Source organism: Chlorocebus sabaeus, chromosome X (assembly GCF_047675955.1).
Source record: "Chlorocebus sabaeus isolate Y175 chromosome X, mChlSab1.0.hap1, whole genome shotgun sequence".
NCBI classification, from domain to species: Eukaryota; Metazoa; Chordata; class Mammalia; order Primates; family Cercopithecidae; genus Chlorocebus; species Chlorocebus sabaeus.
Genome location: NC_132933.1, coordinates 102,929,730 through 102,955,891, shown reverse-complemented (window position 1 = coordinate 102,955,891; position 26,162 = coordinate 102,929,730). Strand labels below are relative to the sequence as shown.

The following is a 26,162-nucleotide window of genomic DNA, read 5'->3' as shown; positions in this document are numbered from 1 at the left end:
TCAAATTCTTATTTCTCCATTCACGATGATACTTTGGGCCCCTGGAAATGAAAATAGTAATATTATTAGATAATACTTATAAAAGCCCTTGTTGTTCTAGGTGATTTTACCTTAAGTCACCACTCACAACAATGCTAAAATGGGATCATTATTATTACTGTGTTTGTCTTTACAGATGAAGGAGCTGAAGCACAGAGGTGTTAAATAATCTACCAAAAGTCCTCTAACTAGGAAATGACAGAGGTGGATTTGAATGCTGGCAACAATGGCTCCAGAGTCTGTGCACTTAACTGTTATGTCAGACTGATTCTCTAACAGGAAACATTGCAGAGGTTGTGCCAAATAGAATTCACCAAGTACTGAATGCCCCATTAGTCCAACAATCTACTGACTGTCAGAAATAAATAGGTTGACTTTGTTACCATGGTGTCTGGAAATCCTCAAAGTTAGATTGTTCTTTTGGAAGTCCAAAGGCCACAATTTCAACCTCTTAGATCCAATTCCATTTTCCAAGGGAACTTATTTACATTCTAGGTCTCTGGATCCCCAGTCCAGCTTTTCCTGTGCAAAGGAGTCATCTTCAAAGTAAAATTTGTTTTATTGCGCAGTTAGTAGTTCTCTCTCAAGATTATTCAGATGATAGAATAAATAAGTCAGGCATAGACATCAATTGATATTGATATAGTTATTTCCCATGGAGAAGTTGAGAAGTTAGAGGCTTCCCCAAGAATCTATCCACTCAATTGTCATAGGGTACTACTAGTGCCAAGGGTTTATAGACAAATCAAAACCTCAAATTGAAACTGAAATAATAGAGAATAGCCCTTCACCAAGTTCCATTTGGTTTTCTAATCAATGAGACAGGAATATTTGTGGATGAGCCTTGGCAATAGCTGTACTTCCAAGCCAACAATTTCTGGAGTGTTGTCCTCATTTCTTCTATGACATCAACAGCAATGGGGTTTGTTTCTGTTAGAGTTTGAGGTCGTCATAATCCTTATACCAACTTGAGCTCAGGTTGTAAGAATACATGACCCCTTTGATGGATTTTATTATCTAGCTGACTCCTCCATCAAAATTAATTATGTTGTGGCAGCGTTTTCTTTCTCCACTCTCTATTATGAAGACTGATGACTCTGTTAAATTAGAAAAAGAAAAGAAGAAACCCTTGAGGTTCCTAAGATATATACACTTTAAGCCCAATTCAATCTTGGGTGCTACTTGTGGAATTTCGGGTACTGCTGCCAATTTTCCCATCTTATAAACAATGCCTACAGGTGAGGAATTGTTAATAAATTAAACCTATACCAGAATTCAATGGGGAAGTTCAGGTATTTGTTTCCTTCTGTATTCTTCCCACAATCCCATTGTGGCCTTGGGAAACAGTTATGTGCTGGGGATTCTGTACTTCTGCTTTCTTTGTTTGAAATTTGTGAAGGTGAAATGATCAGAAATCTCTGGGTATTCTTGGCTCAGAACCAAAACAACTTCCATGTCCCCTGGAAGCAGAGACCTATATGTAAGATGCAATAACAGGCAGGCAGACTTTATTGCTCATCATGGGGCCTCAGGACATAACCACTCTCCTTGAAAGGTAGGGACACTGTTCTCTTTCTAGAAATGATAGGTGAGTTCATTTGGGAAACTGCAACCCACCAGATTGGTGTATTTTTTCCATTGTATCCCTCTTTAGATAATCAGTTAAAAATTGTTTTAACCCAACATTTTTAAAAAGTCAGGTTTATTAAGATATAATTTACATGCAGCTAACTCCACCCTTTTTAGAAGTATGGTTCTATGAGTTTTTACAAACATGTACAGTTGTTTACAACTGATTGTGCCACCACCACAATCAAAATATAGAATATTTCCATGCCTCTAAAAGTTCCCTTGTGCTCCTTTTTAGTTAACCCTTCTCTGCTCCCACCAGCTGCTGGTAAGCACTAATGCTTAGCACATAGTTTTGCCTTCTCCGGGATATACATGGAATCATACAATATGTAGCCACCTGATTCTGGCTTCTTTTACTTATCATAATGCATTTGACATTCATCCATATTATTGTGTGTATCAATAGCTCATTCCCTTTTATTGCTGAGTAGTATTTTATTGTGTGGAGATACCAAAGTTAGTTTATCCATTCACTCATGAAGGGTGTTTGCGTTGTTTTTTGAGCTTCTATAAACATTCATATTCAGGTTTTTGGGTGAACATACATTTCCATTTCTCTTGGGTAAATTCCTAGGATTGTGATCACTGGGTCATATAATAAGCTTATTATGTTTGATTTTATAAGAAACTTACCCTCTTATTCTTCCCCAGTCTCTGCCATTCCTCTCTGAAAAGGTAACTACTATTGACTTGTTGCAGGGGTTCATAATCCCCAAGCCTTTAGTTCACCATTAAAAGTTTGTTTTCTAGACAGTTTTAAAGAAAGTAGTTGCCATTGATCATTTGGTTTAACTTTCTAGTTCTTTGGGTTGTAATAGTCAGAAAGTTATATAGTGTTTCCATATTTCACATAATGGGCCAAGTGTCAAATTTTCAAGTGGGTTTTTTTTTTTTTTGAGTGGCTATTGCCATTCCTGGGGTTGGGAAGCCTAGAGGTTCCATCCCAACTGGAGAACCCCTGTGAAGACTAGCAAAAAGTCTTCCCAGTGATTCTCATGAAGATCTCTCTTAGAATTCACCATTGCCTTCTGATTGATCCTATCTTCAAATGTTCCCTATATGTTCTCTGACCTACTTCTACGTATTCCCACATCAACTCTCTGAGCAAAGGCCCCTACAATTTTCTCTTATCTCTAGTGGTATGTTGCCCCATATCTTATCTCATCTCACTTCCATCAGCCACTTGGAAAACTTTTCAGTACTTAGGACATGTTCCCTTGCCTTAAAAACTTTCTTGGACTCAACTGGACTTCAAAGTTTTCAATGATAAATGTCCATCCCACTTCAGGGTGGGTGGATGGGTGAGCAGAACAGCTTTTTGGAGTTGTCTCCAGGCTACTCTGTCCCCCCTCCCTCCTGCATGTTGTTTGCCTTTAAAACCATCTTCGTTGTTTGATTTGCCTTGACACTTTCATGTGCAGACATGCTTTCTTAGTGGAGCTCAGCTGCGGGTGGGTGCACCAAAATGACAAAAGTTTGTCCCTTGCCTTGGCACTCCCTAAATACCACATTCTTTCCATTTAATTCTTAGAGTAAGATACTCTGCCCTACATCTCAGGGAAGATTCCCTAGTGAATCATCGACACTATCTTTCTAACTCCCCACAATTTTCCCTCCATATATTAGAACTGTTGTCCTTTGACCTCTAGAATGGAAACTGACTGGCTTGCCACTTTCATCTGTTCACAAAAAACAGGTCAGTATTGCCCCACACTTTATTCAGTTTGTTCATGCTCCCTCTGTACACCTCAATGAGAGGGAAAGTTCTGTCACGAATTCTGGTAATGTGATCCCTTTCTCTGTTTTTAATCTTCCTGTTTTCCTGCCTCTCCACTAGGAATAACTGGGTCCAAACCAGAACCCAAAGAATCTTCTGCCCCAAATTCCCACGGGATGGTGAATTCCCCTTTATGTCACATTTCCTGGCAGTAGATTTTTCTGACACACTTAGGGCTCCCCAAACTGCTACTGACAGTGTGAAGATGTTGGAGGTCTTTCCAGTTCCAGTGGCAGGGGGAGGGAGGTTTACCTGATCTATTTGTGGACTCAGGGCTTAGCTAATTCTAATCTGTTGCTGCAGTTGCTCAATATATATTATATTCTTATATATTAATTATATATGTCACTAATAATAATTATAATTGAAATAATAATAAGCAGCAACCAGGATGAATTTTTAACTGGGTAAATGCTTCTTTGCCTGAGATGCAGTGGTGAAGTTCTTGAATAGGTTGGGGCTGCTCTTGATTTGAGGGGCAGAGAAGAAATTTGGCCAGAAGCTGTCTTAAGCTGTGAGGGGCCCAGGTGTGTGCATTAGTCTAATTGTGCTGAGAGAGTCCTTGTTTGGTTAGTGCTGCCTCTTCTGGGAAGAGCAGATAAGCAGATCTGGGCAATGTCAACAAATACTGACTTGAGAACACAACCTTCTCCAGCCCTGTAACCTGTTTCTCTGCCTGTGTTGCCTATCTCAGCAAATGTCACCACTATGCACTGTTGCCCATGAAGAAATCTTAGATTCAAAATATGGGGGCAAGGGGAGAGGTGGTCTACCTCTTCCATGCCTATTTTCCTGCCTCTCCACTAGGAATAACTGGGTCTAAACCAGAACCCAAAAAATCTTCTGCCCCAAATTCCCCCACGATGGTGAATTCTCCTCTATGTCATAATTCTTGGCAGTCTCCTCCCCCAGTCTCCACACCACATCAATCTTAGTTCTACCTAAACATCAGTTCTTTTCATAAATGGCCACAACCACTGCTCGGGGTCTTGCCATCATTAGCCCTCATCAGGATGAACTGGACAGCCTCTACCTCCTCCATGCCTACAAGCAAAATGATCTGTCTCCAGGGCATGGCACTTCTAGATTTTCCTATTGTTAACTATGCCTGCTAAACTCTTTGTCATGGTATGCAAGGCCCTTTATGACCTGGATCCAATTTATGGCTTTAGATTCCTAGTCAGTAATTTCCTTCCCTTGGCAATATTGACCTACCTGCAATTTCTTAAAATATACCCACCAAGGTGTCTCATGACCAGGGATTTTCACTTGCTTTTCCCTCTCCCAAACTCCTTACTTGTTTGCTTCACAAGCTCTTACACTTTCTTCTGGTCCCATGTCAAATGCTACTTCATCTATGGAGCTTTTCTGATAACCCAGGCTGATCTATGCCATCTTTCTTCACCTGTTTTGCCATATGTGTATATGTGACCTCTTGTATAACAATTGTGTTCAATAATTTACTGCCTGTTTATTTTTCCCTGGGTCACCGTTACAGTGAATAACTAGGTCTTTAAACTAGGCACTTGAAAAATAAAGGAAGCTCAAGTGTTGTGTGTATGGGAAAAAGAAATGATAGAATTGTCCCAATCCCTCTCTCAAGCGTATCTCCTCATTTCTGGCCACTGGTAAGAAACTTTCCCTCCATTTTGGTCATCCATGTGAGTGTGAAGTCACCAGGATTGATGACAAAAATAGAAGAGGATTGGAAGACAGTGAGCCAGGTGCCAAAGTCTTCAATAATGATGGAGTCTGTTGTTGCCGCAAAAAGGGGGCCAGTGAACATTACATCAGTGTGTGTGAGCCCCAGGTAAGCCAGGTCTTTTTATCTCCTAACTCACCACCCGAAGTATCCCATGATATTTGGCAGAATCCAGAAAGGAGGGCAGAGTTAGTGAGGGCCAGTTGGGCCTGGTAGGGCATGCTTATACTCCTAGCTACTTGGGAGGGTGAGGCGAGAGGATCGCTTGAGCCCAGGACCATAGCTGCAATGAGCCGTGATCACACCACTGCACTCCAGCCTGGGCGACAGAACAAGATACTATTTCTTAAAAAAAAATTTTAAGTTAGTGAGGCATAGGCCCCATCCCCTGCTTTTGTATTTTTATATAATTTGCTCAAAAGTACTCTCCTAGTCATATTTATTGTTCCCATAGACATTATTGCAATGGGTATAACATTATTTAATATGAGTCTCTAATCACTTATAATCCACTTTTTCAATTAATCTAAGTCACTTTAAATGTGCGACAATTACTAAAATTACTACTCCCGGTATTAGTACTACCACTACTACTATTAATAGGACTTTACAAATAACAGTTTTTGTGTTATCAGAGAAATATGAGGGTATTGCTAAATTTGAATTGGATGAATTACCTTTTGGTGTAATTGGTTCTGATATTAGTGATGCACGTTTTCAAGAATTCAAGTATCATTAAACACTCAGTGAAATCACTTAGATTTTTACATTGTATTGATACATGGTTTATATTTATTCCAAATAAGTATTTGATCATGTCCATTTCAATTAATTCTGGGATGAAATGCCTATGAGCACATCTCCCTTAAAAGCAAAGGTGAAAATTATGTTCACTGTTATTTTATGTAAGTAGTAGAAGCAGAAAATTGTGACTTATAATTCTTCATTGCCCTCTAAAAAGATTAAGTCCCGATGCTGGAGGATCTTTTCTTCTGAGTGCAAATAAAATAAAAGCCTCAGAATGGTGGCCTTTTCCACACTTGAAGTAGTATTAAGTATGGGTAAGTGTCCAATCTGAAGACAGAAGATGAAACAGAGCTCAATTTATCTGCATCAAAAAATTGGGGAGACATTGAAAGCCCTGCTAATATTAGTGGTTGGGTTTTATTTATTTATTTATTTATTATTATTATTATTTTACATAGAATGTAAGAAATTCTCGAATCTAGTTTCAAGTTTAGGGTCAGGAAATGGCAGAGGGCGAACCAGGATGGCAAACATGAAAGTTATATTTAATTTATACAAATCACTCTTGTGTGAATAAAGGAGTGTGTTCACATGAAAAGATCTGTATTCACCAGTCACTAGTTAGGCTGGGGTGGAGGGGATTTAACTGTGATCTAGCTGGAGGTCTGTGGTCTAAAGGAGAACAGAACAGACTCTGTCTCCTTATTTTGGAGATACGTCTAGTGAGAGCCCATAGGGTACCTGGGGCTACTTTCTGCCATGTTATGAATGTATCCGCTCCAAAATTTATGTTGAAACTTAGCCCTCATTGTGGTGGTATTAAGAAATGGGGTCTTTGGGGGAAGTGACAAAGGCAGAGAGAGCCCTCATAAATGGATTAATGCTTTATAGAAGGGCTGGAGAGAACTAGCCTAGGTCCTATTGCCATCTGCCTTCCGCCATGTCAAGATGCAGCAAGAGGACCCTCACCATACATCAAACCTATTGGCACCTTGATCTTGGACTTTCCAGACTCCAGAACTGTAAGAAATAAATTTCTATTATTTTTAAGTCACCCAATCTCAGGTGTTTGGTTACAGCAGCATAAATGGACTAAGACACTCCAACAGCTGTGGTCCTTGTTGAAGACCTGGGCTTCCATTGATATTGCCCAGGGGAACAGCAAAGGACATAGTGTCACATAGACCTGACCCCTCTGGGATCAGTCTTATTGGAACCTCTGGAGATATTTGGTAACCTCGGCATTCAGGAGAAAAAAAAAAAAAAAACCCTTGACATTCTAGTTGAAATGATGTGGTAGACAATTACTGCTGAGAATTCAATTTCCTCCTATTTTTATTTGACATTCCTTTTTCAAGAGATTACAGTTGTTTTGTTTTGTGTAATCTTTGCTCAGTTTCCCCCAATGGTCACATCTTGTGTAACAGAAAACGGGCATTGGAACAATGTTGTGTGTATAGCTCTACATCATCTTATCACATGTAGATCCCACAAGCAAGATACAGAACTGTTCTGTCACCACAAAGGTCTTCCTCCTACTGCCCCTTTGTAGTCATACTCATTCCCCTCCCACCTACCATTCCTAACCCCTGGTGACCATTAATCTGTTTCCCATCTCTGTAATTTTGTCACTTCAAGAATGTCATGTAAATTGAATCATACAGTTTTGTGATCTTTTGCAAATGGCTTTTGTCCCCACCCAACATAATGCCCTTGAGATCCATCTAAGTCGTGTGTATAGTTTGTCCTTTTATTGATGAATAGTATTCCATAGTATGGATGTATCACAGTATGTTTAACCATTCATCTATTAAAGAACATTTTGGGATGGGATGTTTCCAGGTATTTTTTTTTTTTTTTTTTTTTTTTGAGACAGGGTTTGTCACCCAGGCTGGAGTGCAGGTGTACAGGTGCAGTGATGTGATCATAGCTTACTGCAGCCTTGAACTCCTGGGCTCAAGCAATCCTCCCACTTCAGCCTCCCTAGTAGCTGAGACTACAGGCCCATGTCACCACACCTGGCTACTTTTGTTTTCAGTTTTTGATATTAATATGTTAGGGCTTAAGTCTGACATTTTATTTGTTTATCTGTGTTTGATGTCTTTGTTTTTTGTTTCTCTATTCTTTTTCCTGCCTTCCTGTGAGTTACTTGAACTTTTCTTTTTTATAATTGAATTTCTATTTACCTATAGTGTTTTTAAAGTGTAACTCTTTGTATCATTTTTATTATTGGTTGCTCTAAGTATTACATTATATATACAGACCTTTTCACATTCTACTGGTGTTGACATTTTACCACTTTGGGTGAAGTGTAGAACCTTACCTCTCTTTACTCTACTGCCTTTATAATTTAATTGTCTTAAATAGTTCCTTTGCATACATTGAGAACCACATCAGATAGTGTTATAATTTTTGTTTTAACTATCAAACATAATTTAGAAAATTCAAGAGGAAAAGGACAAATCTATTGTATTTACCTATTTTTTGTTTTGTTTTGTTTTTTTGTTTTGAGACAGGGCCTCACTCTGCTGACCAGACTGGAGTGCAGTGGAGTGATCTCAGCTCACTACAAACTCTGCCTCCCAGGCTCAAGTGATTTTCCTGCCTCAGCCTCCCAAGTAGCTGGGGTTACAGGCACACACCACCATGCCTGGCTAATTTTTGTATTTTTAGTAGAGATGGGGTTTCACCATGTTGGCCAGGCTGGTGGCTGGTCTTGAACTCCTGACCTCAGGTGATCTGCCTGTCTCGGCCTCTCAAAGTGTTGGGATTACAGGTGTGAGCCACTGCTCCCGGCTCAGCCATTCTTTTGAGGCAGGTTTGCTGGTGGCAAATTCTGTTTTCTTCATCTGCGAATGTCTCGATTTCCCCTTCATTCCTGAAGGATATTTTTGCTAGATATGGAATTCTGGATTGACAGTTCTTTCCTTCAGCACATGAAAAATGTTGTGCCACTTACTTCTTGCTTCCATGGGTTTTTGGTGAGAAATTCTCTGTGATCTAAATTGTTTTTCCCCTATAGACAAGGTGGTGTTTCTCTCTTACTGCCTTCAAGATTTTGTTTTCAAAAGTTAGATTATGATGTTTCCTGGTATGGATTTCTTTGTGTTTATCCTATTTGAGGCTTACTCAACTTCTTGAACCTGTAAGTTTATGTCTTGGGAAATTTTCAGCCATTATTTCTTTGAGTACTTTTTCAGCCTCATCTTTTTCTCTCCTCTCTCTTTTTCTTTTAACTTCCATGACACACATGTTTGATCTTTTATTGTAGTCCCACATGTTCCCCAGGTCTGTTTATTATTATTTTTTTCTTGACTGTTTTCTTTCTGTAATTCACAGTGGGTAATTTCTATTTTTCTATCTCTTCAAGTTCACTGATTCTTTCCTCTGTCCATTTTATTCTGCTATTGAATCCATCTATTATGTTTTACAATTTGTTATCATGTTTTTCAGTTTTAAAATATCTGGTTGGGTGCAGTGGCTCACTCTTATAATCCCAGCACTTTGGGAGGCCGAGGTGGGCGGATCACTTGAGGTCAGGAGTTCGAGACCAGCCTGGCCATCTCTACCAAAAATACAAAAATAAAATAAAAAAAAAAAAAAAATTAGCTGGGCCTGGTGGCAGGAGCTTGTAATCCCAGCTACTTGGGAGGCCGAGGCAGGAGTATTGCTTGGACCTGGGAGGTGGAGATTGCAATGAGCTGAGATTGCACCACTGCACTCCAGCCTGGGAGAGAAAGTGAGGCTCCATCTCAAACAAACAACGCCCCCCATAATAAATCCATTTAGTTCTTTTTATATCTTCTATTTTTTTGCTGAGACTTTATACTTTTTCATTTGTCTTGATTATGTTTGTAATTTATTGTCGAAGCATCTTTATGAACATCTGTGTCATCTTGTTGGTGTCTCTTGATTGTTTCTTCTCATTTGAGTTTTTCCTAGCTCTTGATATAAGTGATTTTTTACTGAAACCTGGATATTTGGAGTGTTATGTTATGAGACTCTGGATCTTCTGTTTTATCAGGCTCCCTCTGACACTGGTCTGACAGGAAAAGGGGAGTGCCACTTCATTATTGCCAGATGGAGTAGAAGTCCAGATTCTCCATCGAGACTCCTTTGATACTGGGAGGAGGGTCTCCCCATTACTCCTTGGCAAGGTGGGAATTCATGTTCCCCACCATGCTTCTGCTGATAGCACACAGGCCGAGAGGAGCAGGGATGCCTTGTTATGGTTCCTTATGCTCTCCACTAACACCATGGTGATAATGGTGGGGGGTGTGCTTGTAATTGCTGGCTGGTTGTGAAAGTGCTGATTTTATACTAGGCCTCCTCTGATACCATCCCAGTGGGTAAAAGAGGAGGGACCCCCTCGTTATTTCCAGGTGGCCATGGAAGTCCAGGCTTCCCATGTAGTCTCCACTGACACTGTGTCAGAGGGGGCTTATTATTGCCTAGAGCTAATTAGTTTTGGCTCCCAACCTGTCCTTCTCTGATGCCTCCCTGATGGGGGATTTGGGCACTTTGTTACCTTTGTTACAGCCTGCCAAGGGTGGAAGTCCAAGTTTCCCATTTGGCCACTGTTAGCATGGGTGGTACCGCAATTTTTTCTGTGGTGTTTGTTTGGAGTAGAGTGGTGATTATTACCTAAAACTCTTCTGTCATGAAAGGTTGCCCCTTTTCTGTTCCTTTGCCATAGAGACAGCAGGCTCTTTTTAAGCCTTAAAGCTTTCTCTTTCTCTCTCTCTTTCTTTCTTTCTTTTCTTTCTTTCTTTCTTTCTTTCTTTCTTTCTTTCTTTCTTTCTTTCTTTCTTTCTTTCTTTCTTTCTTTCTTTCTTTCTTTCTTCTTTCTTTCTCTTTCTTTCTTTCTCTTTCTTTTTCTTTCTCTTTCTTTCCTTCTCTCTCTCTCTCTTTCTCTTTCTCTTTCTTTCCCTTTCTTTCTTTCTTTCTTTCTTTCTTTCTTTCTTTCTTTCTTTCTTTCTTTCTTTCTTTCTTTCTTTCTTTCTTTCTTTCTTTCTTTCTTTCTTTTTTCCTTTTTTGTCTATGCTCATTGGTGTTTCCAGGTTATCAGCTTCTCCAGCACTCAGCCCAGCATATATGAGGGAAAAATATCCTCAGGGGACTCACTGCTGTGTCATTCCTGTGTCATTCTGAGGTCTATAGCTATCTGCCTTATACTATCTACTTTTCAGAGTCTTCTTATGTTTATGTTTTATACAATGTCCAGGGTCTATAACTGTACTTAGCAGGTAGAATAGGGAAAAGTACACCTACTACATCTTTCTGGAAACAGAAATTCCATTGCTTTGTTTTGAAAAATCATTTTATTATGGAAAGATTTAAATATACACAAAAAGTAGAGAGATAAGTAAAATGAACCCCGTTTACTCAGCTTCAACAATTTTCCACATTTTGCGAATCTTCTTTCATTTATCCTCCCCACCCTAAGATTTGTGGGAGTCTTTTAAATGCAAATCCTAGATATTATATAATTTCACTCAATGTGAGTATGCATCTCTAACAGAAAAATATTTTTAAATAACTACAATATCATTACCATAATTTTCTAATTAATAATAATTCCTAAATATAATTAAATACCAATTCATATTCAAATCTCCATGATTGTGTCAATAAGTACTTTTAAAGCTGATTTTTTTTTTTTTTTAAATAGGATCCAAACTGAATGTAGCATTTAATTTGGTTGTTAATCAGGTCATTTTTCCTATAAAATATCCCACATTCTGGATTTGGCTGATTATTTCCCAGTGGTGACATCAAACTTGTTCTTTTATCTCCTATATTCACCATTAACTGGGAGTTAGAGAGCTAGACATTTGATTAGATTTTGGTTCAATTTTTATTTTTGGCATTATCAATACATCACAGGTGATGCTGCATGCTTCCTATTGTATCATATCAGGAGGCGCATAATATGTAGCTCTTCCACTAAAGATGCTAAAATTGATTGGTGGGTTCATGTGGTATCAACCTGATCCCTCCTTTGCAAAGTTCCAACAATTATTTTACCTGATCTTTTTTACTGTTCATGATCATTGCCCTAGATTAGTGGTTCTCAACTGGAGGAAATTTTGTCCCCCAGAGGACATTTGACAACGTCTGGAGACATTTTTTATTGTCATGACTGGTTGGGGGGGTGGCGGATGGGGGAATGCTATTAGCATTTAGTGGATAGGTGCAAGAGATGCTGCTAAAAATCCTTCAGTGCATAGGACAGCCCCCAGATAATTATCTAGCCACTAACGTCAATAGTGCCAGGGTTAAGCAACCTTGGCCTGGATCTATTATTTCATTAGGGATTGCAAAAGGGGATATACCTAATTCTACAATTTCTCCTGCATTTTTGGGACTGTCACATACAGAAGAATGTCTTTAACTATTTAGTTACCCTGAAATGCAATTCATACTGGAAAGGTGACATAAATTCTTGATTTTTCTCTTTATTTTATTTTTGCAATAATGATTTGTTGCCCTAGTATCACTCAGGGGTGATCAACGTCTTTTAATGTCATTATGAACTCATGTATTTTATACATTTGATGCCTCATGAACTGCAGCATCTTTAATTGTCCCAATATAGGCAAGTGAGAACCCCTTCATCATGGTTCCTGTGTTCTTTTGACATAACTCCATTAGTCTTTGATATCTCATTTGCTTTCTAGCAAACCAAGATGTTCCAGATTCATTTTGTATTTTCCTGTTACAGACCTGGAAACCATCATTTCTCCAAGGAGGATTGGCTCCTTTTGGTAGGAAATGATATTTAGAGACCATTCTGCTATGTCTTTTCAGTGGACAGAACTAGAAAATATGTACTTTTTAGAAAAAGAAAAATAAGTTGTAAGTTTACGTGGATATTTGTATTCTAAAAGTAAGACTAGAGTTTTTTCTTTTTAAATTTTTTAACTACATGCTTTTACTTACTTTATGTTAAAAATCTTGATTCCTGACAACATTATCATAATTACTTATTTGTTTCCATACATTTAACAGTTTAAAATAATAATACCAATAATACTACTAGCAAAAGACCACTGAACACAGTTCCTTTTTTCTTTGGGGTATATCCCATGGGAGCTGTATAGTCAGAACATTGTTTCTAAGTTACTTGAAATAAACATTTTCTCTGTGTGGTTATACTATCAATTTGCTACACAGTTAGGGTCATTTGATTCAGTTTGCTTTTAGAGATTTTTTTTTTCTTTTTTCATTGACAGGATTCTAAAGTCAAAGCTGTAAAACAAGGAACTTTGGAAACATCTCATTTTCTTGCCTATTCCCTCCACCCTATTTCCTCCTTCCTCCATAAGTAACCATTTAAGTTAATTTACATTCCATTGTACCATTTATTTCTAAGATGTAAGTAAAAGTTTCTGTAAATATTTGTATTTCCCCAACTTTCTTACACAAAAGGTAGCATACTACATACAATGATCTGTACTTGGTTTGTCCACTTAACAATATATTCCAGCTATTAATCCTAATCTCACTATATAGAAATCTGTCTCATTCCATAGTACTTCATTCATTTCATGGCTCCACTACAATTTATTCAACTATTCCCTTAGTGGCGGACATTTATTTTCCTCCAGTCTTTTGTTATTACACATAGTGCTGCAATGAATGACCTTGTGTATATGTCATTTTGTATCTTTGGGTTAGATTCCTAGAAGTGGGATTACTGAGTCAAATAGTGAATACACATGTAATTGTGCTAGACATTGCTGAATTTCCTTCTATTGAGGTTATATAATTTTATTTTGTATTGCTTTTTGTGGTTTTAAAAGGATTAATATTTTGAAAAAGAATTAAAAGTGTGATTAAGATTTTTATCTGCCAATTTGGGTGCAATATACCCTTCCCCACTCTTCAAACTTGAAAAAGGCATTCAGGACAAGCACAGGAAGTCAGATTCCACACTTCGGTGAGTAAAATTGCAGAATGTGTTCTTCGTGGTGCTTCTGTCTAAGCTCAGGCCAGCTATATCCCACAGGACTAACCTCCAGCACTGGACACAGATTTGGGGATTCCAGGGTTTTCCTAAAAGGCAGGGGCAAGATAGATAGGCAGTTTGCCAGGTGTTGTCCTAGCATGCAGGAGGCTGACACAGAGCCCATGTAATGCGGATAGGTAGAGAATCAAAAGTATAAGTCAAATGGGCATCATTCTGAAGGGGTACAGTCAGAGGTACTGAAGACTGAGGAATGCTAAGAAACAGACTAGCTGGGGCACTATGTGGTGAAAACTGGGGAAATAATTGGTCACGGTATGATGCAGTATAATCTACATCATTGCTGTCATCCCTTACAACCTTGACTTTGCTGTCTCTTTGAGATTTTCCTTTCTTTCAGCCAGAGAAGGGCCTGGGCCATTGGAATTACTACCTGGGGCTAGATGTGTGCTTGAAGGAAGGCTTGGGCTACTCCATTCCCTGCCCCTTCCATACCACTAGCCTTGCTTCTTCCCTCTGTAGGGCTGCAATCTCCCAGAAGCCTGTGGTAGATCCTGATGATCCCATTCCTCAGTTCCCTGATTGCTGGTATGGCTATAGGAGCACAGGATGCAAGGCCTAGTCCTGCTGCAATGGTAGCAGGGGTTGCTGAGCTGACTCCCTTGGTAATCATGAATGGGCCAGCAGCATGGCTATTCCTGAGCAGTTGGGCATGGTCCAAATGGATGAAAGAAGCCTACCTGATCAACTCTTAGACCTAGGGGCCCTGGTGCTAAGTGGATTTGCTCTTTCCTTTATCTTTACCCAGGTGAAGACTTGCAGGCCACTAGTGAGACATCAGTGGCCTGGAAAAAGTAGGCATCAGACATCTCAATGTTGAAATTAGGTATATTCTGAATGGGAAGAGGCACAGAAGCAAAAAGTAAGCATAAGTAAATTGAAGGTACTTAAGGTTTTTGTGCCTCAGTTTCCTCATCTGTATAGTGAGAATAATATTAGTACCTACCCCATCAGGGTGTTATAAGACACTTATAAAACACTGCCTGGCATATCATAAGCAATTAAAAAATATTAATTACTATTATGATTTGATTACAATTATTGTATGTAAACCATAAATTATTTCATGTCATTTCCTTGCTTAAAACATTTCAAATGATTCTCATTGCAATTGAGACAATATTCGAATTCCATATAATTGTCTACAAAGCTCCAGGTAATCTGGCCCCTGCCTGCACCTCTATCCTCATCCTCTGCTTATGTCACTCTCCTCATTCTTGGTCACTAAGCTCAAGCCCTTCTGGCCTTATATTCGTGTTGAAATCATCAAGCCCCCCCCCCCTTTTTTTGGTCTCAGGCCCTTTTCCCTTGCTCTATACTTTTATAATCAGGAAAAAAAAAAACTTTTTCACAAATAAGACACTAAAATTCAGGATCCATAAATAAAAGTTTCAGAAACTTGTTTACATAATAATCTTAAACATCATATGGTAAAAAAAAAAAAAGTAAAATACAACAGTCAATGATAAATGGGAAAAACATATATGTGCACTAGACTCTGACACACAATGGGCTAGTAGTTAAGAGCCCAAACTCTTGGGTGTCTCTCAATCTCCCTGTGCCTCAGTTCCTTCACATGTAAAATGGGGGTGATAACAGCACCTACTTCTTAAAATTGTGGTGAGGGTTAAGTAATTTAATAGAACAGTTTTTGGGATACTTCAAGTACCATACAAGTGCTACTTATGATAATGATTAATAAGAAGCCACAAGAAAAATAGGCAAAGGATGTCATTAGGTAGTTTGCAAAAAAGGTAATACAAAATGATCAATAAACATATGAAAATATGGTTGATTTCATGCAAGATGAAAAACATACATTTGTTCATTTTTCAAATATTTAAATATGTATTAAGTCCCAAGGAGGCACTGGGAATAGAATAGTAAACATTTTACTCTCATGGAGTTTATATTAATTGTGTGTGTGTGTGTGTGTGTGTGTGTGTGTGTAATATATAATATATCATGTGGTGGTGATTTAACATATCATGTGGTGATTGTGTCTAAGGGAAGAGCTTTCCAAAAAAAAAAAAAAAAAAAAGAAGAAGAAGAAGAAGAAACAATAAGGGCATAGGCCTGGAAGCAGAAGCCAGCTTAGCTTACTCAAGGAACAGCAATAAATCGAGTTTGTTTGAGGCAATGCTAAGTTGATAGAAAGTGAGGTCTAAGAGTCTAGAGCCAGATTCAGTAGGGCCTTAAAGGCCAGGAAAAGAACTTGAAACTCCACCAGGAGTGAAAATAGGAAGTCTGCTATCACCTAGGAATATTGTATTCAGCTACATATAACCAGGATCCAAATAACAAAGACTTAAATAGGATGGCATTTTGAACATTACACTGATCTTAAGACACTATTGCCTGTGAGACACTCCAGTATATTATGTGCCACCAAGAAAGAAAAAAAATGCTGCCAAATATAATCATAAACTGTCATTTAAAGATTTCAGGGACGTTGAAACATGCAGAGATGTACCTCTTAGAGCTGACAAAATATGATATTTTTTTCTCATGTAAGAATAGGTCCAGAGGTGATCAGCTTTTTGGTCTTTCCATCATGATTGGTTGCAAAATGGCTATCAGCTATAGCCTTTAAATCCTCATTTCCAGAAAGGAGAAAGAGAAGGGGGAAAATGCCTTTTAGTCTTTTATGGTAATTTAAGGATCACTTTTTAAAGTCTACCCCAAAAAACTCATTGGAAGTTTTTACTGGCATTGCATTGGGTGTCTAGATCAATTTGGAGAGAACTTCTATATATTACAGTCTAAATTATATTTCATTAAAAAAATACAGTTGGACCTCCCTATCCGTGGGTTCTGAGTCGTGGGATTCAACCAACCACAGATCGAAAATATTCAGGAAAAAAAAAAAAAGGATGGTTGCATCTGTACCAAACAGGTACAGACTTTTTTTCTTGTCACTATTCCCTAAACCAGGACTCTCCAACCCTGGGGCCGCCTGTCAGGAAGGGGGCCGCACAGCAGGAGGTGAGCAGCGGGCAGGCCAGCATTATGGCCTGAGCTCCGCCTCTTTCAGATCAGCAGCGGCATTAGATTCTCACAGGAGCACAAACCCTATTGTGAACTGCGCATGTGAGGGATCTAAGTTGCATGCGCCTCATGAGAATCTAATGCCTGGTGATCTGAGGTGCCACAGTTTCACCCTGAAATCATCTCCCTGCCCCTAGAGCCCCCCATCCTTTCCCCACTGCTGGTAAAAAAAAAAAAAAAAAAAAAAAAAAAAAAAAAGTCTTCCACAAAATGGGTCCCTGGTGGTGCCAAAAAGGTTGGGGATCACTGCCCTAAACAGTAGAGTACAGGAACTATTTACATAGCATCTGCATTGTATCAGGTATCATACAAAAAGTAACCTAGAGATGATTCAAAGTAACCTAGAGATGATTCAAAGTATATGAGGGGCTGTGTATAGGTTATATGCAAATACTACATAATATTTTATATCAGAGACCTGAATCTCTATGGATTTTGGTATCCACAGGGGTCCTGGAACCAATCTCCCACGGATACCAAGGGACAACTGCATGTATAAAACATACTTGTATTTGATAGACAATTTCTTAAAGGCTAAATGTGAAACTGCTAACAAGTAGTTATCTCAGGGGAATAAAAATGGGTGTGATTGGTCGGGGAGGGAAGAGCTTTAACTTTTCATGTTATGCCTTCTATACCTTGTTATTAAAAAACACAAATATTGTATATATTATTTTTATAATAATAAATATAAACCAGCAACTTTTAAAGTGGAATATGCATCACCCTGGAATACAGGAGTTTTAAGGGGATCAATTTCTATATCCTCAAATTTCCTGTGTAGTCTTTTAAAATTGACCTGCCAGAGAACACACTTGCAGTGTAGGAATCAAGCTGGTTCTCTTTTTCTATCTCTCCTTTCACAATGGTCTTTTTTGCACTGTACAAAAGAAAAAGCATATCTTTTACCTATCCTGAATCTTAACCTGGGTGCACTGCCCTGTGATGTAAAATCCTTGGGGCACAGGAGAGACAATTCCAAACACTGCTGACGATGGTAAACAAACAACATGCTCTAACAAATGAATGGGGATCAAATCCTTTTGCAACTCATATGGTTTCTAATTCTTTGCTTCCAGTAGAATTGAAGAAAAAACCTATGAAGTTATCAGTTGATAAATTATGAGAAATAATTTTGAGGATAAATCAGTGGGTCATTTCCCCCCATATATCTCCAAAGGAATTCAAAGACTTGCATGCATTGCTAAAACAAAATGTCCATTCCTATTCACTTATTCATATAAATGAAGTTTCTGTGTGCTAACATTTAACCAAACAAAAAATAGGAAGACAATTGATACTGAAGCCTATCTCATTCTAGCAAAAAGCAATGTTTATCCATGGATACACCCATTAATATGTTTTTAAAAGTCCTATCCACAATGAACTTTTGTTTATGTTTAATAATTACCTATCAAAATTTGTAATATGTTCACAATGTTTTGATTCATTTTATTCTAATTGTCATAAAAATTCAAGCAAGAGCAAATTTTTAAACAACACTTAGAGCCTTATAATCAGAGGAACATTTAAAAAGCATTTAAATTGAAAAATATATACGCACTTTTGCTGCAGAGAAATACTATAGGATAATAAAAACATTTCAAGTGCAAAAATAGACAATTATTGAGACAAAATTCTGTTGGAAAAACCGAATGGAATTAAGAGCTGAGAAAAGGGAAAACGTACGACTTCCAAGTATCAAAGAAGAGCTCAGTTATAAATTTTTAAAACAGATGATGGTGGCTCTCAAATCACTAAGGTATTTAGGTTTCACTGGATTCATGTGAAATAGTGACATAACAGTTTTATTTTTGAATATTAACATTTGTTACAAATTACCTTATTTGTAGCCAATTGACATTTATGATGCAAAATGTCAGATATCAACCCAAAAATGTGTGAAGGAGCACACGTTTCTCTTAATATTTTTAGAGAGCATTTTATATAAACCAATAGTTTTATATAAACATACAAAAAATATATGAGGAATTGTCATTTACTCTTTTGCCACCTTGTGGTCAGAGTTGGATTTATCACCCAGGTGCATCTACTGCGATGGAGAGCTGTCTCTCCTAAGGATAGCTCCTACTGCCTGCATTCTGTCAGAACTTTGTGAGGCAGAGATGGTAACATTTGCCAGGATCTGGGTCCAGATCCACATAAGGACAAAGCATCTAAAGATTCTGGTGACACCCTCCACACGTGATTCAAAACAAAAGCATCATGTAATCAGGAAATGAACGTAAGGAAGTACAACCAAGTTCTGATTTTTCCCACGAGGACTACTCAAAAAAAATCAAATGTCAAACTTTATGGTATTTTTTCTTTTTTGATTTTTTGTTTTTGGTGCCTCTTCTCTGCTAGTCACACAGACTTTCCTTAGTGTGCCTTTTGGGGAAGCCATCCCTGATTTCAGTAGCCCTGGGGTAGGTTGGAGTGCTGTGTCCACAGCTCTTAGTACCTCTGGCCCTCGGTCAGTGCAGAATAAACATTTGTTGAGTGAATGGTGACACAGCCCTCCATTTTTCAGAACACACTGGCCTGGGCAGAGTCCAGGTGGACCTATGGGCTTCTGCAGGAAGTTGATCACTAGGTCAACAAGTTACCATGGCTAATCTTCAATGGTAGACAGTCCCAGGCACACAGAGATCTTTAGGTCTTTTTGTTGTCTGTCTGGAGGTGGGATGAGAGTATCCTCCATCCCCTCATCCATGACCTCGGTTGTTTTTAGCAGCAGCAGCAGCAGGAACAGCAGCAGCAGCAGCAGCAGAATTCCTTCAGTGAGTGTGCTAGTTGCAGTTCCTCTGGTTGCAGGCCACAAAGGGCAGGCACTTATTGAAAGGATGCTGGGGTGCTTCAAGGAATTGAAGCAAGAGCTGACTCGGGAAGGGTAGGGCCCAGAGTGACCCTCATTTGTATGGGAACCAGGCATCCTCCTTTCAAGGGCTCCTGATTCCTGAGGACCAACTCCTGCTGCTAATCCTAGGAGGCCTCCCCATCCCTTCCCTGGAGGAAGGAGCCAGGTGGAGAGCTGATGTCCAGTGCTGAGCAAGGAGAATGTTGCTAGGGTATGTACAGTCAGGCAGCACAGCTGCACAAGCCAGACAGCTACGGTCAGCCACCACCAGCACTCGGGGACTGGACTCTTCCTAGAACACTCTTTCTCCTCCAACCCATGTCCTGATGCCTGCCCTGGGCTGCACTGTCTGGGACCAGCAGCTACAGCCCGACACCCCTGAGCCATGCCCAAGGTCTGAGCCACTTGCTCTGGGCACACTCCTCGTGGGATTTAGGGTGCTGCTGCCCAGTGCCAGCAGCCCCTTGGCACAGGGGTTCCCAGAGGCCCTTCAGTGCCATGTCCGACCCCCTCTCCCTGCTGGTAGCTCCACAGGCTTCTTGCCACTTCCACCTGCTGCCCACTCCGGGACGCTGCCAGGGCTTAAGGGTCTTGGGACTGTATCCTGTAGTTTAGACCCCCTCTCAGCTATAGGGGAAGTGCCAGCTGTAGGGATGGACTTGTTGTGCCTCATCCCTCCAGCTGGCCTTGGAGAGAAGAGCTGGATTGTGCCCTCGGGCTGTTCAGCGTCTGCTGGACCAGGAGGCCGGCTGTCACGCCATCAACCCACCGGTGGCCTTGGGAGCCCAGGAGGACGCGAGCAGCAGGCCCAGACCCTGCAGAGCGCTGATAAGATGGGCCAGGGACACGCCTCTCCAGGCCCAGCGGCCTTAGTAGCCCGGCCCCTCCGGAGCTGGGGTCCAGGCCTCCCCAGAACTGCAGCTGGAGCTTCATCCTTTTCGGGAAGGGCAGGACCTGGCGTGGGAGGGGAGGCTGGGACGGGGCTAGAGGCAGGCTCTGCCGCCGAAATGATGGCCTGTCACGGCTTCTGCCTGCGCTCCGCAGGACCCCCCTCAGAGGGGACATTTCACAGCCTCAAAAACATTTATGGACTTGGCACCCGCTCGGCCCCCAGCCCCGCAGTGGCTAGGAGAAGCCTGCATGGACGAGGGGAAGGACGAGGAGAGGGGAGGAGACGATGAAGGGGGTCAGAGCAGCGATTGGAGCCGAGAGCTGGAAGCGCCTTAAAGAGACTGCGCGGTCCCCGCCCCCCTTCCCGCCAGCCTCAATGAATTAGAGCTGTGTTTCCCAAACTTGCCTGATCATAAGCAGCCTCTGGGGCCCTAGTTAGAGATACAGGTTCCGGAGTACCTCCCTTCGAGATTCTGATTCAGTAGGCCTGCGGGTGGAGCCGAGGAATCTGTAATTTTAACACGCTCCCACGTGATTCTCGTGAACAAGCAAGTTTGGGAAATACTGAATTAAAGGAAACGGGGCCTGGCTGCAGAAGCAGCCTCCACTAGGGGGCTTCGGCGGGAGGATTCCCGGGGGCGTCGCCTGCTTCCGCCGCCGCCTCCTTCAGTGAAAGTCCCTTTTGGGTCCAGCTGCCACAGCCACCGCGCTCCCTCAGGCCGGGCGGGGGACACCCCAGGTCTGCGTGGCCCCCGCGCCGCCACGCCCAGTGGCCGCCCGAGCCCTGCGAGCAGGGGGAGGAGCTGCCGCCAGTGGAGGCGGAGGAGGTAGAGGAGGCGGAGACGGCGGAGACCGCGGAGAAGGCGGAGAGGAAGGTGGAGGCGGAGGCGAAGGTGGAGGGGAAGGCGGAGGCGGTGGGGAAGGTGGAGGCGGCGGGGAAGGTGGACGCCACCGAGAAGGTGGAGACGGCGGGGAAGGTGGACGCCGCCGGGAAGGTGGAGACGGCGGAGGGTCCGGGCCGCCGGGCTGAGCTCAAGCTGGAGCCCGAACCCGAGCCGGTCCGGGAGGCGGAGCAGGAGCCGAAGCTGGAGCTGGAGGATGAGAACCCAGCGCGGAGCGGCGGTGGCGGCAGCAGCGACGAGGTTCCTCCCCCCACCCTTCCCTCCGATCCACCGCGGCCCCCCGATCCCTCTCCGCGTCGCAGTCGTGCCCCGCGCCGCCGACCCCGGCCCCGGCCCCAGACCCGGCTCCGTACCCCGCCGCAGCCTAGGCCCCGGCCCCCGCCCCGGCCCCGGCCCCGGCGCGGCCCTGGGGGCGGATGCCTGGATGTGGATTTTGCCGTGGGGCCACCAGGCTGTTCCCACGTGAACAGCTTTAAGGTGGGAGAGAACTGGAGGCAGGAACTGCGGGTTATCTACCAGTGCTTCGTGTGGTGTGGAACCCCAGAGACCAGGAAAAGCAAGGCAAAGTCGTGCATCTGCCATGTGTGTGGCACCCATCTGAACAGACTCCACTCTTGCCTTTCCTGTGTCTTCTTTGGCTGCTTCACGGAGAAACACATTCACGAGCACGCTGAGACGAAACAACACAACTTAGCCGTAGACCTGTATTACGGAGGTATATACTGCTTTATGTGTAAGGACTATGTATATGACAAAGACATTGAGCAAATTGCCAAAGAAGAGCAAGGAGAAGCTTTGAAATTACAAGCCTCCACCTCAACAGAGGTTTCTCACCAGCAGTGTTCAGTGCCAGGCCTTGGCGAGAAATTCCCAACCTGGGAAACAACCAAACCAGAATTAGAACTGCTGGGGCACAACCCGAGGAGAAGAAGAATCACGTCCAGCTTTACGATCGGTTTAAGAGGACTCATCAATCTTGGCAACACGTGCTTTATGAACTGCATCGTCCAGGCCCTCACCCACACGCCAATACTGAGAGATTTCTTTCTCTCTGACAGGCACCGATGTGAGATGCCGAGTCCCGAGTTGTGTCTGGTCTGTGAGATGTCGTCGCTGTTTCGGGAGTTGTATTCTGGAAACCCGTCTCCTCATGTGCCCTATAAGTTACTGCACCTGGTGTGGATACATGCCCGCCATTTAGCAGGGTACAGGCAACAGGATGCCCACGAGTTCCTCATTGCAGCGTTAGATGTCCTGCACAGGCACTGCAAAGGTGATGATGTCGGGAAGGCGGCCAACAATCCCAACCACTGTAACTGCATCATAGACCAAATCTTCACAGGTGGCCTACAGTCTGATGTCACCTGTCAAGCCTGCCATGGCGTCTCCACCACGATAGACCCATGCTGGGACATTAGTTTGGACTTGCCTGGCTCTTGTACCTCCTTCTGGCCCATGAGCCCAGGGAGGGAGAGCAGTGTGAACGGGGAAAACCACATACCAGGAATCACCACCCTCACGGACTGCTTGCGGAGGTTTACGAGGCCAGAGCACTTAGGAAGCAGTGCCAAAATCAAATGTGGTAGTTGCCAAAGCTACCAGGAATCTACCAAACAGCTCACAATGAATAAATTACCTGTCGTTGCCTGTTTTCATTTCAAACGGTTTGAACATTCAGCCAAACAGAGGCGCAAGATCACTACATACATTTCCTTTCCTCTGGAGCTGGATATGACACCGTTTATGGCCTCAAGTAAAGAGAGCAGAATGAATGGACAATTGCAGCTGCCAACCAATAGTGGAAACAATGAAAATAAGTATTCCTTGTTTGCTGTAGTTAATCACCAAGGAACCTTGGAGAGTGGCCACTATACCAGCTTCATCCGGCACCACAAAGACCAGTGGTTCAAGTGTGATGATGCCGTCATCACTAAGGCCAGTATTAAGGATGTACTGGACAGTGAAGGGTATTTACTGTTCTATCACAAACAGGTGCTGGAACATGAGTCAGAAAAAGTGAAAGAAATGAACACACAAGCCTACTGAAGTGACACACAGACCTACCTGCAATGGAAGATGACGACACCAATACTACAACTGGCATCGAGATCTAAAGGACCTACTTGACCATGGCCCATGGGCCTGACAGAGTAAGAATTGAACAGTACCCAGTGTCCAAAAGGTCCTGATTGGAAGAGAAATAGAAGGGGAGGGAGAAGAGGCTCTAGTCTAAACAGTTGATGAAAGGGAAATTAAATGGTAGAAACACTCTGGGTAAGGAAGGCAGGAGCAGGAAAATGCTGACACTGGTACATATCCTATATTCCTCCAAAAGATTGTGTGGGAAAGTGTGGGGGGGAGGGGGGTGGTGGGGGGGTGTGCCCTTGTAACCGTAAAACATCTTTCTCCATGGGTGTTTCAGCTTCAATTGACCAATCACATAACAGTTATATGTTTGGGGGGAAAAAGAAAAGTTTCTAAAAAATGTAGCCCATTACATATATGGGTATGAAAGCAGAAAAGTGGAGGAGGCAGGGATATCATTGACAAACACCTTTGCCAGTTTCTTTGTATTCGTGATTTTTTGTGCTATTAAATGCAGTATTAAAACAAGAAAAGCCCACCTGGGCTAGTGAAAGGAGAGGAAATAAGGGGGCTTGTATAAGGGGAGCACTCGCTCCAAAAGTAGAGAAGACAAGAAATGCTGTAAGATAAGCAACCAACGCAGACAGGCCTCAGCTAAGAGTATAGTGTGTGTGTTTAAAAAAAAAAAAAAAAAAAAAAAAAGCTGTATGATATACTTGAGCAAATCAATGAACCTCTTTGCGATTGTTTTATCATCTGTAAAATGCAGATAATTCCTACCTTAAAGGGTTATTGTTAAAGATTAAATGATATAAAAATGTGTCAAAGTATAAAGTAAAAGGCTTGGAACTTTGTAGGGACTCAGTAAACGTTTGTTGGATCCAAACCTGAAACTTCTTTGGACCAGGCCCCGAATGCATCAGAGGTGGGGGTCAGTCCCGCCTGAGACCCCTGGACATAAGGGACACACATCATGTCACATGCAGTCACACACACATTCTCCACAACTCCCTCCCCAATGCTGTCTATTTAGAGTACCAAGGCAATGAACTCCACTTTTGTCCCTTGTGTGCAGGGCATCACAGTGGGTGCCACCTGGGATTGGGGGTGGAAAGAACCATAGCTGTCCCATAAGGTCATTATTCTGTCCTTATGGAGGACAGTCGTGTTGCTTTCATGATTCAGATCCCAGTGATGGGACTCTCATGGCCAGTAGGCTGCCAGGCTTGCACATGAGGGAATTTGGTGGTCTTCGTCTTCTAAAAACATTATGGGTTCAGTTGCTATGTTTACTCACAGGCACAGATCAGTAGAAAGACTGTTTTCCAAAGTTCACTGGCCCATCAGCCCAGGGATATTGATAGAATGGCTTGTTGGCCCCTTCCCTGATACTGACAGAGGGCAGAGCAGCCTGCAGAGAGCTGAACTGAAACAGGTGGGATGAACCCAGGGTGGAGTAAGCACTATGAGTCCTTCTCTCATCAGTGTCAGGTAGAAAAGTAATTATTACCTAGAGAATCCTGGAGGGAAATTAAACGTGTATCAGATCCATGGGGCTTGGATCCACTGGCTCTGGTAAAAGGCTGGGCTCCCCATTGCTTCCCAAGTCTACTTCATGGTCCACTCATTTGGAAATACATGTTTATTTACGTGGCTGTGGGTGCATCACAACTAGCTCATAGGCATTTTTAGGACAAGAGTTGTGTCTCCTCTTGTACCTTGGGATGCATTCTCATTCCCTTGACTCCTGTCACATGGTAAGTAGGTATTCAAAACATTTACTGAATGAATGAATGGATGGATGAGTTAATGAATCAATACACCTTCCTTTCATAACCAAGATTTCATTAACACCTAGGGCTCATAATTTTCAGGAAAAAATGTAAAAAGTTGTTATTTTTGGTGTCTTGTAGGATGGGAGAGATCAAGAGATGGGTGACTTTGGATGGCACTTGGCAACTTCGTGCAGGGTGTCTGACTACCTTTTGGGAAGGGTCTGGTATCCCTACCTGGAAGGACACAGCCATGTCCTCATTCTTCATCTCTGCCAGGGGAAGAGTCCAGGCAGGCCTGTGCCACCAGATCCTGACTGCTTGCACAGAAAGTGACCTTTAACATTTTTAAACATTTTTATTTGGGAATCATTTCAAACTTACAGAAAAGTTATAAAAAATAGTATAAAGAGCATCGGTATGCTCTTTACCAGATTTACCCATTGTGAAATTTTACCTCATTTGTATTATCATTTGCACATGTGCACTCTTATAAATGGAGGTGTGTATATTTTTGAACCATATGAAGATAATTACATATATCATGGCCCTTCACACCTAAATACGTCAGTGTACATTTCCTAAGAATAGGCATATTCCCCACATCACTACAGTAGAACTTCAGAAAATTTAACATTGATACGATACGTTAATCTACCATTTGTATTCCAACTTTGT

The 26,162-nt window shown here is 41.8% G+C and overlaps 1 protein-coding gene across 1 annotated transcript; it reads left to right on the top strand.

Moving 5' to 3' along the window:
- Nucleotides 1-21,357: 21,357 nt before the first annotated feature.
- Nucleotides 21,358-24,565, top strand: USP27X (ubiquitin specific peptidase 27 X-linked). Its single transcript, XM_007993270.3, has one exon. It carries the CDS (start codon nucleotides 22,357-22,359, stop codon nucleotides 23,671-23,673), a length of 1,317 nt encoding a protein of 438 aa, XP_007991461.3. The 5' UTR covers nucleotides 21,358-22,356; the 3' UTR covers nucleotides 23,674-24,565.
- Nucleotides 24,566-26,162: the final 1,597 nt, after the last annotated feature.